Raw genomic sequence first — 16202 nt, 5'->3', positions numbered from 1 at the left:
TATTGCGGTAGACTCTCGCGAGCGACTATGTTCACGTGACCGATAGCGTGACGTTCTTTTTACTCTGCGTGCAGCACGAAAGTGGCGATATTTCCTAGACCTGACAAGGGCAAAGTCTTGACAGTACAACCATGTCACGCTACACATTTCTCTGTTGAATGCACGCAGTCAACAACTTTATGCATCATAATTACTGCGTTTAGCGTTTAGAGAAGACACAGAAGTTAAGTGCCAGGCAAAATCTTTACCCAATGCCTGATTGAGATTACCGCGTTTGGGAAAAATAATGGACCTGAAACAGTGTTACATTGATCACGTAAAACGATAAAATTACATTTAATGGATGAAGGATAAACGAACGGGCGAACGAATGACTAACTGTTTGACTGACTGAAGGAACGAACGAATGAAGGAAGGGAGGAAGGAACGAACGAACGACTGACTGAAGGAACGAACGAATGAAGGGAGGAAGGAAGGAAGGAAGGTTGTGGCTAATTGAAGAAACAATGAAATGAAAAGCTGTCCTGGAAACATAGGTTTTCTTTATTAAACTTTTCTCAAACCCAGACATTTCAGTATTCCTGGAGACAGAAAAGAGAAAAATTACACTTAGATTGAAAATGGCAATTAAAGTTTAATGCTATGTCGAAATTCTTTAGGCACATAATTTTATAAAACGCTTTACTAAAACAATTCATGTAAATTCTTAGACCGCGTTCCATTGACTGTATTCCGGAATAAGAATAAGCGAAACAGTACTTAGATTTCTCTTTTTAAGTAAATTTGCGAAAACGTTTCTGCAAACATTCGCCGACACATTATCATTTTTAAAGAGCGACTTTGTACTCCAGTACAGTCGAACTTCTGCTAAAGGACACCTTCCGTAGGTGGACACCTCTCGTAAGCGGACACTTGGTCTTGTTCTCAGCTACAAACAAACACTACATTTTTAGCCTCTTTAGCCTTCTAAGAGGGGACACCTCTCTTCGACTGTAACTCCAAAAACCTCTTATGAGGGATTTCTTGTCATCACTGTATGTATTCCTATTCCGGAATAGGGTCAATCGAACGCACCCTTGATAACAATAACAACAGCCTAGTGGTAACACACAAGTGTGAACCGCAATTTGAATTATATTAAGTAGATGAGGTCCCATTAAGACGTTTACTTCGTTTCCGGTTACACTGGGATAAAAAGTAGGGTCATTACGTGGAGCCACTCCTCTTTTTCAGTCAATTTTCATTTTACCGGTAATTCCAGTTTAGCTTATTTAACAGTGGAAAGCAAAACCTGAGAAGAGAAATAACTGAAAATGTTCGGAAATACTTTCAGACTTGTTAAATTTCTTAGGAAGCAAACCAAAAAACTAAAAAAAGCCCAAAGTTCTAGGAAAATTATAAAGACATAACATTACAAATAAACACAATACAAAAGTCTCCTTTTCTGACGAGGGAAAAGACATTATTTTATATAGTAGGGAGATTTAGAGTCGTGTCTACGGCAAACGGCAAACCTGAGATTCACGTTTATCTTTTCTTGAAAAAGTGAATATATAGATGAGAAAAGTACAAAATAATTCTGACATTTGCTACTAACGTAAAACTACTCAATTTTACTGAGAAACTGAAAACAGCGAGCGGCAAAAATAGGGGAAACATAATCACGAGGTCCTCGGTCAATTCTGCCGTTTTTTGTAAACTCGCGACCTCACGGGACAAGTTCAGTTCAGACCTGCGTGGATATGAATAAGGGCTCTGAAAAACACAGCTTGTACTATGAATGACCTGAGACATGTTCGATCCATCATCGTTTATTCAAAACACTAAAATGTTTTAGAGAAGGGACAGTCATGTGACCGCAACTTCAGCATTTGTTTGTTCTTAGTAAAACGACATTTTTCTTTCTAATTAATGTCCAAAAAACCTATAGCTAAACCAGCCGTAGCTGGAATAATTTCATATTTGCTTGGGATTTAATCCTTATGAAAACTACAAGTTTAAAGTAGTGGAACTAGCCACCCCCCCCCCCCCCCCTCCCCACCACCTTAGATTCGCCACCAAAATGACCCTACAAAATATATCATATTACGATAGCTTTATAGTGGACGACTTCCCGGGAAACCGCCATTTGTTGGAATTTGTGTATAAAACCCTTGGCACCTGTCACCTACCTTTTTGGCGTTTACTAACTTTAGCAAAAGAATGAGGATCTCATGCATTGAAAATGTTGCTAAGTAAACCTGTCTTTACCCGTAACGTTTATTTTATTGCATTGAGTGGCCTTCGGATGCAGGGAACCTCACGACGCAAAGAAACAAACCGTAGCACTTGTTATTTCCGGCTCACCTTTGTAACGAAGAGGGATGCTTTTACAAGAAGTCACTCAGAATGAGAGTTAAAACTTAACTGCAATGCTAGTACAACTGACAGATGGCAGAAAAGAGGCAGAGAAGATTTAATCTTTGCCGATATTTTGCCAAAAGGCTCGAAATCTACATGGCTTGAGTAGGAATGACAAAAATATAATGAACAAGCTGAACATATAAGTGGCTAATAAATGAATGGCGTAAGCGCAATGGCTTTGACAGTGCTTTATATGACAAATTTTTGTTTGCATTTACCATGAGATGCGTCAAGTGCTTGCCAACTTGTTTTTGTTTTTTTTTTGTCAACTTGTTCAAACGCACTCACAAAACGGAATTCACTTAAGCAGCCAAAGTTGCCTCTAGAATGAACTGTCCGTTTAACTTGTCAAGACTTTTATATGATAAGGGGGTTAGTTTCTAAAGAAACTGCGTCGCTGCGTCGGTGGGGAGTAGAAACGAATGTTTGGTTTGTCAACAGAGTTGATAACTAAAGGAATATTGGTCACCGTAAAGAGATTTGACTGCTGACGTTTGGAGCGTTAGTCCTTTGTCGAAAGAAGGGCTAACGCTCGAAACGTCAGCACTCCGATCTCCTTACGGTGACCAATTTACCTTAAGTTATCAACACTGTTGATAATTCGAACATTTGTTTTATGCCATAAGTTTTGTTTTTACGTACGAGCATACGACAAAATTTAACAAACGTTTCTTGTATTAACATGTATCTTTGGTGAAAAACTGGCACGCCAATTCTTGGACAATACAATTCGTCAAGAGACAGGAATCGAGCTAGGGAGATGCTGACTTGCTTGTAGCAGCCAACAAAAGAAACTTGTCAAGGAGCCTCTTCAGTCGATTACACTGACAAATATAACTTGTTATAAACACGTTCACTCTTTACATAAGATCAAGTAAAAATTGTCAGAAAACGTTTTAAGTAACACTTGCTCGTGTGTATAAAACTGTGTTGCGGCCACCACCCAAAAATTTTCAAGTTAGTTTGTCAGTTGTTTAGACAGGTAAATAGAACTCAGTTATCAAGGAAAAATCTTTAGGGAAAAATTTTCACCTCTCACCGACGAACAGGTGAAAAAATGTCAAAAAAGTTGTAATGGAGAACTTAGTCGTTTGGAACCAGCGTAACTCATACACGCAAATATTTTAATAGTAGAGAGATTTAGCATCGCGTTTACGTGAAACGGCAAACGTCACCTTGTCGTGAACCTTTTGACTTTAGCTGGAATTTTGTGAGTTTCGATGTTTCGCAACTCACTGTGGTAAGTTCATGAAGAAAAGTGCGGTAAGGAACATGAAACTTAATTTGTCCTAGTATGAGTTACCGCAAAAATTATTGGGGTACTTTTTTCTAACAATCAACTACTTATAATATGTGTAAGAAAAAAGGAAGAAATACTTACGTAGTGCTGACGTAGACGGTAAACGGGAAACAGCCTGTTTTCACGTCAGTAGAAACAGCAACCGGCAACTGGCAAACGCGAAAAATGGCGGGTAAATTGTGGTCACGTGGTCATTTTTGCCGTTCGCCTCTCACGTATACGCGATGCAAATTCTCTCTATTGGAACTGAATTCAATAAAACAACATGCCCCTGTCCAACAGTGTACGTGTGGATACAGCTGACGACGACGAGCCTATTTTTTTAAATGAAAACATGGTCGCCAAGGCACTCCGCGCCATTAAAAACTCTCGCGCTGGCGGTCCTGACGATTTACCAAACTGGGTCCTAAAAACATACGCCGATATCCTTGCTGCTCCGATCGCTGACATCTTAAACTGCTCTTTTCTCGAATGCAAAGTCCCTATTGCTTGGAAACTTGCTGACGTCCCACCTCTGCCCAAGGCCTCCTCAATCTCAGACTTCAATAAGCACCTCAGACCAAGATCAACTTGTTTATCAAATGGGTGTTCTTATGCACGTGACAGCTAATACGTCACCAAGGTACATAACGACAGGCGTACGGCCTGATTCGCCTCCGATCCGAGCGCCTTTGAGAATTTTTACTTGTGATAAGATATTCCACACGATTTCAATGACCAAAATATATTGGAAACCAATTTCCACCTTAACTTCTTTACACTGTAAACCACTCAAGGTGCTGATGATTTAGTTCTTGATATATCATCAGATAAACATTTCGCTGCATGAATGACCTGTTTCCCACTTGGTTTACATATTCATCTCCCGGCCTTAAGCCAACTATGGTCATTGACTCACTCAGTAATTCCGAACTATGTAGAACTATTCTCCAAGGTTCATGCTTCTTCGATTATTTTCAACTGAGGTTGTAGGCTTAAAGAGGTCAAACGACTAAAATACCGATGCTTTCGGAATTGCTTATAAAGAGCTATAAATGGATAAATGGTTGACCACCAACTTGAGATGGCGAACGATTGTTTGAATGCAATTAAATGCAGTGTAATTTGCGAACTAAGAGAAGGTCGATTCAACCCCCAAAAAATTGAGTCCTCCATATTCTGTGCTTTACTCTTATTGTTTAAGAGCTTTTGAACTTGCTTAGCACAGGGTTTATTAATCCAGATTTCTATATAAACGCCTGAGTGTAAGTCACTCAGGCCACGGCCTTTCAGTGGCAAGAACGGTGGGAGGAGCTTTTCGACATTTTTATCAGCTGATAACAGGTGATATCAATGCCCTCATTAAAACCGCTGAGTAATGAGTACAGATTTAAAAAACTAACAGTTCAGGAAAACTATCACCTCCAGGAGTAACTGCTCAAAATAATGCTATTTTTGTTAAAAAAACGGAAACAGCTTTCTTAGTAATATTCATCGAAACATTTCAATTGACTCCTTATGGGTTCAAAATTTACGGAAGCTTAAATAATTGAATTTAGCATTTCTTGTATCCTACGCACAGACGTATCTATAATTTCCTTTCAGAGGAACTTAAAGAAGAGATCCGGCTTCTTACCGCTAAAAGGAAATAGGAGATGCTAGTTCTCCTGGTGCTTGTAAGATCAAGTTTTGATGTTTAGTCTTCAGTTTTCCTACCACGAGAGCCTGGAATTGGTGTCACAATTATGGTTATTCGTGTAGAGGAGTGGGTATGTTCTGCGCCTTATAAAATGCTTTGGTATCCATGTTTTGTGAAACAAGTAGCTTTATTTACAGGATCGTAAAAAGTAGTTACAATATTTGCAAAACTGTCAAGTTTATAAACTTAAACATTAACAAAAAATTACATCATTACGAAAGATAGTAACCGAATGGAAAACATTAAAACCCATTAAACTAATGTTTCTCGTATATCGTATACGGCAATAGAAACAAGGATCATTCAGTATTGACTCGGACCTATTATAAGTCAGTCAACAAGCACTGATCGATAAACCTGAACAATTTTTACTTCTTTCATAAACTATGTTTTGAAGAAACTACAGATGACAACAATTTGTTTGGTAGGTTTCATTATAGCTGCTCCACTGAGCACACCATGATAATCTATTTCAGTTCTTCAACAAGTGCTACTTAACTTAAATTGCTCCAATGTACACCTTGCGCATGCAAGTGCACTTCAAAAAAAAGGGTTGACGTTTAAAAAAACTATATGCTATGACTGTAAGGCTATAACACAGCATCCCGGCCCTATGTATTTTATACGACACGTCTCCAGCCTCAAGGTTCATACTGTCCAGACACGTGACTTGAGTGAAGCTCATACGCAAACCACTGACCTGTGTGTGGTGAAGTAACATTACCAGTAGTTCCTTTATTCTGATAGTGACAGTCGGCGAGAAGCTAAACATGCAAAAACGCGAAGAAGTCGCATCCTCGCGCGATAACTCGATCCGCGTGATCGTAGAGAACTAGGCCTTCAGTTTCCGAACAGTTTGGCATGTTCAAAGTTTCGCTCGACTATGCTTACGAAACAAACATGTTGTGGTTCAATTTTTATTTCTATTTCTTTTATACTCATATACAAAAACAAAGGAAAACAAATATTGAACCAAGGATAAAATTGAACCGCAACAAACATACTTTATTGTTGTGATGGGCTTGAAGCATGTCAAGGAGACTTGGCTCCTTTTCAATCTTGGCCTGGGCCGACGAATGACCTCATCATCCAATAGAATAATTTCTCGAGTGTACTATTTTAAATAACTGTTAAAATATTTTTATATATATGCGGCGCATCTAGCGCATATCTCACGTGGCACGCCGAAGCATTATACAAATGAATGGGATGTGCATTAGATTACAACTAAAGTTTTTAAAAGCTCGAAGTTAGCCAAACAAAAACGGAAGAAATCATGACAAGCTTGGCCTTCATTCTATGAATTTTCGTATATTATTAAAATTGTATTCCATCCCGAAGCATTCGTTTTCTATAAATAACAAGATGCCTGCTACACTGGCATTACGCGTGATGCTGAGGCTGATTCATTTATTCCAACTGTATGCTTTGCCGATTGATAAGACTATCCTTGCTAGTGGAATAGTTTAAGTCACGACGATCGCGTTACGTTGTTTCCTTTGTGTTACGCGACTCAGAGTATCACCGGAAATTTTAGCCTCCCACGCAGACGTTCTTAGGGCAGGAACGCGTGACGAACCCCCAAGGGAGGCTACGGAAAATTTGTGAAATTCCATTACGATAACGTAAGCTTCTCAATGACCTCTTTTCAGTATCGCGTCGTGGTCTGAGACTGTCAAACAAAGCACGATTCCTTCGCCAGGAACTCACCAATTTCCACCGTTTTACGTGTCGGGTGCTTCTTAGAAGTTATTCTTTCGATTTACCGCTTCAAAATGGTGAAATTTCCGTTTGAAAACGGCGCACTTGAGTCCAGAACATGTTAAAACAATATGGCGCGACTATTTAATCCGTTATTAATAAATATATCAAATGATGCATTGACGTCACACAGGTAGGGGTGAGTGGGTCCGCTCCCTCACGATATAAGCGACAAGAATGGATTTTGATTGGCCTGCCTTTGTTGAAGACAATCAGAACAATACATCCCGAGTAGGAGAGGGGAGAGTTTAATGAATAAATTAATGTACCGATTTGTAGCTACTACGAAGAAAAAAAAAAGAAATCGACCCGTTTTAAGACACGGTATGCCCCCTCGGGGCATCCCGCGTAAATACTTCTGATCCGAACTTTACAACACGAAATCCAAGTATTCTCGTAGAATCGTACAAACCAAGCTATGACCGCAGTCACAGCAATTGGCAATCTGAACCTTTCTTACTTTCAAGTTTCTTACATAACCGTTCCAAGTTCCGTTGAACAGTGGCTACAAAAACATGCTGAGTGCCATGTTTATTATTCATCAAAATAGTCAGCGCACGCTCATAATACTCCTTCGCCAACTCCAGGTCTCCTTAGGCACGGAGTACAGTAGCTAAGTTGTTATAAGAACTGGCGACATCGACATGTTGAGCTCCCAGTTTTTGTATTCGAATAGCCAGGCCACGCTCATGATACTCCTTCGCCTTCTCCAGGTCTCCTTGGGCACGGAGTACAGTAGCCAAGTTGTTATAAGAACTGGCGACATTGACATGTTGAGCTCCCAGTTTTTGTATTCGAATAGCCAGGCCACGCTCATGATACTCCTTCGCCTTATCCAGGTCTCCTTGGTCACCGAGTACAGCAGCCAAGTTGTTGTAAGAACTGGCGACATCGACATGTTGAGGTCCCAGTTTATGTATTCGAATAGCCAGGGCACGCTCATGATACTCCTTCGCCTTCTCCAGGTCTCCTTGGGCACGGAGTATAGTAGCCAAGTTGTTATAAGACCAGGCGACATCGACATGTTGAGCTCCCTGTTTTTGTATTCGAATAGCCAGGGCACGCTCATGATACTCCTTCGCCTTCTCCAGGTCTCCTTGGGCACGGAGTACAGTAGCCAAGTTGTTATAAGAAGTGGCGACATCGACATGTTGAGCTCCCAGTTTTTGTATTCGAATAGCCAGGCCACGCTCATGATACTCCTTCGCCTTCTCCAGGTCTCCTTGGTCACCGAGTACATTAGCCAAGTTGTCATAAGAACTGGCGACATCGACATGTTGAGGTCCCAGTTTATGTATTCGAATAGCCAGGGCACGCTCATGATACTCCTTCGCCTTCTCCAGGTCTCCTTGGTCACGGAGTACAGCAGCCAAGTTGTTATAAGAACTGGCGACATCGACATGTTGAGCTCCCACTGTTTGTCGTTGAATAGCCAAGGCAAGCTCGTGATACTGTTGGGCGTGGTAAAACTCACCCAGTTGACGATGAACAATACCAAGTAGGGAATAGACTCTTGAAGCGTCTCTTTCTCTATCGACACCATCATGCCGAAGTAATTTTAAAGCTACATTCAGGAACCCTTTTGCTGTGTTAAACTCGCAATGGTCAACGCATATGTTGCTAAACTTAATGAAATAATCTGGATAGTGTCTAACATTGAAAGTCAGGTTTTCGACGACTTGGACTATGTTGTCTCTGTTATAAGTAGATTGAATATCTGTGCATAAGGACTTTAAATGAGGGACAACAGGCCTGCTGTTACTAAGACAATCTAAGACATCTAACGAGTTATTATCTATGAAGAGATAAAATGATGTAATCGCCCCATGATAGATTTTGCGATTTTCACAATCCGAAGAGTTTTGAGTTTCAGATTTGATCACATGGCGCACAACTTGATGTACGCGAATGTAGACATCACTATCGTCCTCTTCAATTAACAGCAGTTCGCTTCTTTGAATCCGTATTCGAATCATATCGTCATCCTTCAATTCCTCATCTGAATTCCGAACGTAGTTGACCACAATTTCAAGGTTTAATGGTTGTTGTGAACAGAGCGAAAGAAAACTGAATGTGTGATTTAAGACTTTATCTGATGACATCACATTTTTCACGGCTAATGTAATCGCTGCAGTCATGGATTTTGGATAGCTTGTGTTTGTCTCAGAAAGAAGGCTCTCAGTGTCAGCACGCTGACCTTTGTTTAGTTTTTCCAGGCAATCTTTCCAGCCATATTTCGAAGATGCTTTGCTCTTTCGAAGTTGTTTGACAAATGTGGCGGCACTTGCCAAAGCAAGAGGTTGATAGTCTAATGTCCGCGCGACTTCTTTTACCATCTCACTGTCACTGATACCAGAAAGCTTGGCTAATAAGGCCGTGGCATCAGCAAGCTCCATACCCTCGCTAACTGAGATGTGGCTGATAAAAGAGTTTGTTAAAGGGATGGAAGCAGTGTCCTGTGTTGTGACCAGCGTTTGTCCTCCTAACCACTGCTCGTTCCCAGGCTCTGGCAAATGAACACTTACTTGAGGTATGCTGGTAACATTGTCGACCACCAGTAGCCACGACGTGTAGAGCTTGACTTTTGTGCTAACTAACGTCTTGAGATTGGCGATCTTCTCTTCTATCTCTGAATCCTTAGAACTGAGGGTGTTTGTAATTGCATATTCTGAACACTTCAACAGTCGAGCGAAAGAGACAAACGATTCTAGCAGTGAGTCAAGACTTTCAGCATTAAGAGTCATTACAAATGTAGTGTTTGTGACTTCTTGAAAAAATCTCTTTGCGACGAGGCCGGCCAACTGAGATTTGCCACTTCCAGGATTCCCCGAAATGTAAAGGTAACTTAAGCGGCTTTTGTTGCCTTCTTTGAGTTCTTTCAGCTGTTGGGTTATTTTAGTCACCTCATTATCTCGACCGGCAACGTCGTCTGAAGGCTTGGGAGGGAGAATGCAGAATGACAAAACTTCATTCCGAAGCTGATCTTCAAGAACTTTTCTTTCGTCTTCTTTTTCTTGAAGTTCTGCTACTTTTTCTTGAATTTCTTCTTCTTTCTCTTGAAGTTCCTGATGGAGGTCGTCAACATTTTTCAAGATCTTTGTCAACTCCTCCGTTGGAAAACCTCCCTGGTTTCTAATTTCCTTAATTCGCAAGGTGGAGAGGCCGATTGCTTGGAATGCAACATCAACTCTAGTTATGGCATTATTAAACTCTGGGTCTGAGAGATCGCCTCGTGAGATGTGAGCAAATTCTTCATTACGAAATGTCCTGAGGTCATCTACATTTGACTTGACAACTGCGTTAACACTGTTGCCTATACAATCCGAGTACAAGATGGCGTAAAAGAGCATGGTGCAATCCCACTCAGCTCGATTTCCGTTTATCATGGTCGCTAAAAGTTTCGCATTTCTTCTTTGGTTTCGCGGAGACTCCCCATTATAGAAATCCAATCCATTCCTTGGCTCGTCCTTCCATTCACCCAATGTAGTCCTGTAGCGGTTGTCCCATTCCTGTTTGAAGATTGTTCGGAGACCCTCGGCTAGTACATCAGTGGTGATAAAGCAAATCCTGAAGTAGTTGAGTTGTTCATCGCTGAATTCTGTTGCAGTGGCCATATTCAGCTTGAATGACTTATAGCTCTATAAAAACAATACTCTGCTGTTAGCAAACGCGTGGTGGACTCTTGGTGGGCTGTTTCAAGGTTTGACGCTATGTTCTACAAGTCAAAGCGAGGAACCCATCAAATCCAGTGTACGCAAAGCTAGAGAGGCATACCTCGTCGACAGAGATCAAACTATTGAACCCTTAGGTATTAATAGGAGAGATGAAACATGAACATTTTTCCCGTCTTTCATCTTTTTAAGTTATGTAATTAACTCATTGTTACGTATTTTGTTTTCGTCTACCACGTTGTAACGTTAGCTTATACCTATTTACTAGTTGTATTTTCAAATTTCAAATTGTAACGTTTTTGTTTATGTAACTTTGGCCTTTTTTCAGGTATCTATTGTAACTGTTTAAAATTGTAACGTATCTTGCCACAGGGTCAGTCTCAAACATACCCTGAAGAAGAAAGGCCGTGCTTTTCGAAATATTGGAAAAGAGAGAAACGCCCGTCCTTAAGGTTACCCGGTACCTTTAGAGGTGTCTTCTCTGCGTCCAAGCGATGTAGCGCGTCCGGTTTAAACTGCAGATACCTGAACCCTCATATCAAATTAAAGTTTATACAGCTGGCTATCCAACTAAACCAAGAATTTTGAAATAAAATGAATTGCCGAATTTTTAGCGCTGTTTTCTCGAATAAATTTTTTTCACTTGGGGGAGCCACTTCAAAGAGCTAAAACTCAAAAGGAATTTGCTCGTTTGCCTTCAAATTTGGACAGTAGCTAGTTTAACATATAAACAACAAAAACATGTCTGCGAATTTTTTCTTTCGAAATATTTTTTCTCCAAGAGCGATTTTTGTACGATTACTCCACATTTTTTTCATCCTATTTCGAAAATGCTCTATAACTTTTCACTGCGATTGAATATGGCAAAACGCAGACACGTTTTTTTTAGCGCTTTGGGTCCGGAAACTGAGGAGCAAATTAAATTAGCAAAAAAAAAAATTCACTTTGACTTGTAGTTTTTAAAAGGTGATTCGGACGCTCGCAATTAGAGGTCGTGAAAAATTCGACAATTTATTTTATTTCAAACTTCTTGGTATGGTTTGATAGTCAGCTCTATAAGGGTTTATAGGGGTTTAGGTATCTACAGTTTCAACTGGACGCGCTACATCGCTTAAACGCGAGACACCTCTGAAAGTATCGGGTAACCTTAACGGTCAGTATAAAATGTAGACTGCAGACTGCAGATTGCAGACTGCAGACTGGGTATAAAATGCAGACTAGGTATAAAATGCAGACTGCAGACTGCAGACTGGGTATAAAATGCAGACTGAGACCAAAACCGTCTCTTCGTCAAGTATAGGATGCATTTTGAATTTTTCAACTTAACTTACACTAGTGTCAATCGCCTGTCAAGATCCTTCTGCAGTCAGCATTTTGTACTGACCGGTAACCTTAACATTTGCAAAATTAGTGAGGACCTTACCAAGGTTAGCCTCCCTCGAAGACTCTCTTGTGGCTCGTCACGCAATCTTTCCTCCCAACGAACCAACGGTTGGAAGTAAAGATTGTGTAACGAGCCAAAAGACGGTCTGCGAGGGAGGCTACCGTGTAGCATGAAAATTTTGCGGGAGTTTTATTTTGCGGATTGGCGATTTTTTGTGGTTTGCGGGAACTAATTTTTGCGGTTCGAGATGACTGAAATTTCTCCTGGGAACTAATTTTTGCGATGCTCTGGTTCAAGTAGCAGAATATTTTGATGGAAGAAACCTGAATAGTTTTATTGCACGGGCAATTGAGTCACAGTTCACTCTAGTTACATATTAGAGACATATCACTTTAATACCTTACTGCGAAAAGGGATTGAACAACAACAAAACAAAAAGCCTACCCCTACCATTCGCAGCCAAACACTGTTTCGTTAATACGGTTTGCCACCACCGGAATTACCGCATTTACCGTACATTATTTTTTAAGAAAGCAGTACGAATCTTTGAGTTACCGTAGCTGAAACCTTTCAAGGTATAAACTGATACATGAGAGGGACTTTCGAGAGAAAGATGCAGCCAGCATATATAGCTATATATAACTTTTCGAGACCTAATTGGGCGCGGCCTGCTAAAATTATGCAAAACTATGCCCTACTGTAACGCAATGACTGACAGACTCTGTCGATAATTGAAAATAGTTGAAATTCTGCACTTCTGCACTTCTGCACAGGCCGCTGCAGAAGCGCCACTAGAACATGGTTGGTCTGCTGCACGATTCAAGTCTGTGCGTTCCTTCAGATGACCCATTCGTGCCAATCTAATGTACAGTTTGTATTGAATTGCTTTACTCTTGACAGCTCTAGTTGCTTTTTCTAGAGGAAAAGCATGTTAATGTTCTTGTTTAAGTCCAATGTATATCGCTCCAGTAGCATAAGTCTATTAAAAGCGGAGTTTTTAATTTGACTGAAGGGAGTTAATTTTTGCGGCGTTTTATTTTGCGGGTGTTATTTTCTGCGGGAACAAAATTTTGCGGATCGATCTCAATGCGCAAAATCCGCAAAAATTAGAACCCGCAAAATTTTCATGCTACACGGTATACCAATGTTAACACCCTTATGTTGACTTTTTAAGCAGCCAGTATAACCTGATTAAAACTGGATATCTCTTGCTTTGTCTCGCTAGCTACATCGAGATGCGGTCAAGAAAAATCTTCTGAAGATCTTCTAAAGATTCTAAGATTATTTGGTTATTTTAATTCATTTATTTTTTGGAACCATTTTCAGTTTGTAGAAGGGAACACACGTGCATATGTGCCTATGTGGTTGCTGTGCCTCTGATCTACGCATGCTCAATTCAAGGTTTTAGCATTTCCTCCACTGTTGACAACCAGAGGAGGTTCGACAGGAATCCCACAATGCAGCACAATGCTGAAATTTCGGCTCGTATTTCAAAAATGGCGGCAAGTTCGGGAAGTCGGTTGGCTTTCTTCGTTTTTTGGTTGATTTCTACAATTCAGGAAGGTAGGTGGACTAAATTTCTGGTTGACAACAGAGAGCTTTTCTCTTTTGCATGGCAGGAATGTCAGATTTTGCGAAACGAAAGAGGAAGCAAAATTGCTGTTGTGGCTGTAAAATCAGTGTGTCTCGAAAATAAGAGGATTATATATGGCAACTGGGAAATTCCACTGGATGAGCTTTTAAAATTCACTTCAAAATCAGTTGCCCGCGGAAGCTCCAAATGTCGGGCTTTGTTTGTAGTCACATAACATCCTCGTCTCCTTCACAGCCTTCGTTTGGGCTTGTCACGCAACGCGCTCCCTCCAACACGAGCGCGTTTCGTGACGAGCCCAAACCGACGGCTTTAAAGAGCTAGAGACAAATAACACCCCAGTTTCGCTTGTTGTGTCACGACACGTCCTCTTAGACTACGAGTAGTCCCCTATTTTTCCTCAGGGATAGTAGGGCGAGCGAAACGCGAGCGCGCGTGAAAATCACCCCACGCGAGAAAAGGCGACACGCGGCGGGGAGGGAGAAAAATGAGGGACTACAGACAAAGCCCAGGCTTTTCACCCTTCACGGCCGACTGATTTTGGAGTGTGAAGATCGTATCACGTTCTAACTCAATTAAGCGCATCCAATGGGATTCCTTCTCTCATTGAGCTGTCATTGCCCTTGTCATCGGGAAACTGCAGGGGATATTTATTGTAAGTGGAAGAAAACCCAGACACAAATTCTTCGTGGCTGTTTCTTTTCGTAGTTTGCGGTTGAAAATCTATTTCTGACGCGACGTAATGTACAACGGCCCGGGCGTGCAGCGCTGTCGTGTTCGATGAATTTATTTCCCACGGAAAACTATTTTACCGCAGCCACAAAACGTGTAATTTCTTCAATTCAATCTTTCACAAAAAAGATTGCTAAAAGAAAGGGAAAAGATTCTGGAGAGATAGTTCTGTATCCAGTGAATATTGATAAACATTGCCGTTGAAATTTAATCATGCACGCATATTTTTTCCGATGTATGCAAATTTTTTCAGACGACGCCAGACAGTCTGACGTCATTCATACTTTGTTTGACAGATGTTGACAGATTGCCATGGAAGAGCCAATCAGAGTTTTGCGTTGTGAGAGCAACGCATTAGTTTAAAAGCTAGGGCTTTGTCTGTAGTCCCTCATTTTTCTATCTCCCCGCCGCGTGTCGCCTTTTCTCGCGTGGGGTGATTTTCACGCGCGCTCGCGTTTCGCTCGCCCTACTATCCCTGAGGAAAAATGGGGGACAACGATTTTCACGCGCGCTCGCGTTTCACTCGCCCTACTATCCCTGAGGAAAAATGGGGGACTACTCGTAGTCTACGTCCTCTGGGATGCTTGCAGAAGCTTTGCAGACGTCTCCTATTGCACTTTTCAGAGCGTCACAAAGGTTGAAATAGGAGACGTCTGTACGAAGGCGACACGTCCTCCTGACGCTATTCAATTTCCGCTTTCGTTTTCTAGACACCCCAACATTTACTACATCGAGACATTCTTAGTAGAACAGTACATATTACTTTGACACGGATGTTTCCGTTCAGAAACCAAAGGTAAAATACAAACAGCACCAGATGATGTACTACACTTTTAAAATTGTTTTCAGTTGAATGGTAATGACCAACTGACACCAGATATGATTTCATTTACATACTCCGAAGTTTAAGAACCAAACATGATTTCATGACTCGTTCTTGTTTGGACTCTAAAGTGTACCGTCGCCAAGTTCTATACCGAAGTGGACGAATGAATCAAAGGAAACGATTTGTTTTCGGTCCCATCTTAAGAAGCATGATTGATTTAATAAACCTTCAATAAACAGATGCAAATTTCCAACTTAGTAGATCACATGGAACGACAGCCAGCCATACTGAAGCAAAACCAAAGTCAGTAACAAAGAATACTCACCCTTTGCTAAGTTTCCACTCAGATTCAGAGTAAACTAAATCAACAGTCACCAGTTATCAGAATTGTACAGAAGAGAACTCTTCGATTGAAAATGATCAATGCGGATATTTCACTTTCGACTGCAAGTCATGACGTGTTCGTCTATTTTCAGTCATCACGTGTTCAGATCATGCGATTTTAATCATGACACATGTCATGACACTGGTCAACGCTTTCGCTGCGACATCTTTTTGCACCATTACATTTTTACTGAAATTCTGCGAGCTTGTTAGAAAGCCAGATCTCATAAAGAGTTCCTTGAACAGTGAAAATCGCATAATTTAGAACCTTTATTATTGCGGTAGACTCTCGCGAGCGACTAATATGTTCACGTGACAGACAGCGTGACGTTCTTCTTACTCTGCGTGCATGGGCAGCACGAAAGTGGCGATATTTTCTAGACATGACAAGGCAAAGTCTTGTTGTTTGTTGCTACAACCATGTCACGCTACACATTTCTCAGTTGAATGCACGCAGTCAACAACTTTATGC

The 16202-nt window shown here is 40.9% G+C and overlaps 2 protein-coding genes across 3 annotated transcripts in view; both read right to left on the bottom strand.

The window, feature by feature from the left end:
• Window positions 1-522: 522 nt before the first annotated feature.
• LOC146482330 (uncharacterized) overlaps window positions 523-16202 on the bottom strand; it is a 45159-nt gene continuing 29479 nt past the window's right edge. For both annotated transcript variants that reach the window (XM_085107192.1, XM_085107194.1), the window contains one exon: window positions 523-1291. The gene's annotated coding sequence lies outside the window, so the exon portion shown is untranslated. The remainder of the gene's footprint in view (window positions 1292-16202) is intronic.
• LOC146482332 (uncharacterized) lies at window positions 5477-15797 on the bottom strand. Its single transcript, XM_085107180.1, has 2 exons — window positions 15672-15797; window positions 5477-10780 (listed from the first exon to the last, which is right to left on the bottom strand). The coding sequence occupies exon 2, from the start codon at window positions 10754-10756 to the stop codon at window positions 7736-7738; it is 3021 nt and encodes a 1006-aa protein (XP_084963306.1). The 5' UTR covers window positions 10757-10780; window positions 15672-15797; the 3' UTR covers window positions 5477-7735.

Source organism: Pavona decussata, unplaced genomic scaffold, assembly GCF_977016875.1.
Source record: "Pavona decussata unplaced genomic scaffold, jaPavDecu1.1 SCAFFOLD_46, whole genome shotgun sequence".
NCBI lineage: Eukaryota > Metazoa > Cnidaria > Anthozoa > Scleractinia > Agariciidae > Pavona > Pavona decussata.
The sequence above is the reverse complement of the archived record's forward strand: the minus strand, read 5'-3'. Positions and strand labels throughout refer to the sequence as shown.